The sequence below is a fragment of the Apaloderma vittatum genome, unplaced genomic scaffold (assembly GCF_000703405.1).
Source record: "Apaloderma vittatum isolate BGI_N311 unplaced genomic scaffold, ASM70340v1 scaffold7314, whole genome shotgun sequence".
Lineage (NCBI taxonomy): Eukaryota > Metazoa > Chordata > Aves > Trogoniformes > Trogonidae > Apaloderma > Apaloderma vittatum.
The window spans coordinates 81,673-82,031 of NW_009714308.1; the positions used below are offsets into that span (position 1 = coordinate 81,673).

The 359-nt window shown below is 66.0% G+C and overlaps 1 protein-coding gene across 1 annotated transcript in view; it reads left to right on the top strand.

The window, feature by feature from the left end:
• The window catches only part of LAMA5 (laminin, alpha 5), a 46,733-nt gene that overhangs the window by 43,562 nt on the left and 2,812 nt on the right, over nucleotides 1-359 (top strand). Inside the window, 2 exon segments of the mRNA XM_009868704.1 lie at nucleotides 1-72; nucleotides 191-352. The exon segment at nucleotides 1-72 is cut by the window's left edge and continues 29 nt beyond it. Of these exon segments, the coding sequence (XP_009867006.1) occupies nucleotides 1-72; nucleotides 191-352 (234 nt within the window).

The following is a 359-nucleotide window of genomic DNA, read 5'->3' on the forward strand; positions in this document are numbered from 1 at the left end:
CCCCTTCCGCTGGGGGGGGGCCCGGAGCAGCCGCTGGGAGTTCGAGGAGATCCCGCCTTCCTTTGGGCAGAGGTGAGGCTCACCCCATGCCCACCCTTCACCAGCTCGGCCCACATTGCTTGTGGACAGCGGGTGTCCCTCGCGATGGTGGGAGAGCAGGGTGCTCCCGTCACCCTCCCTGTCCCTGCAGGTGCCATTTCTCCCTGGAGGTGAAGCTGAACTCCTCCAGCGGGCTGCTCTTCTACGTGGCAGGCGAGCGGGGCACCTTTATGGCTCTCTTTGTCTCCAACGGGCGCTTTGTCTTCCTGGTGGACGTGGGCGGGCGCCGGCTGCGCATCCGCAGCAAAGACAAGTACCGC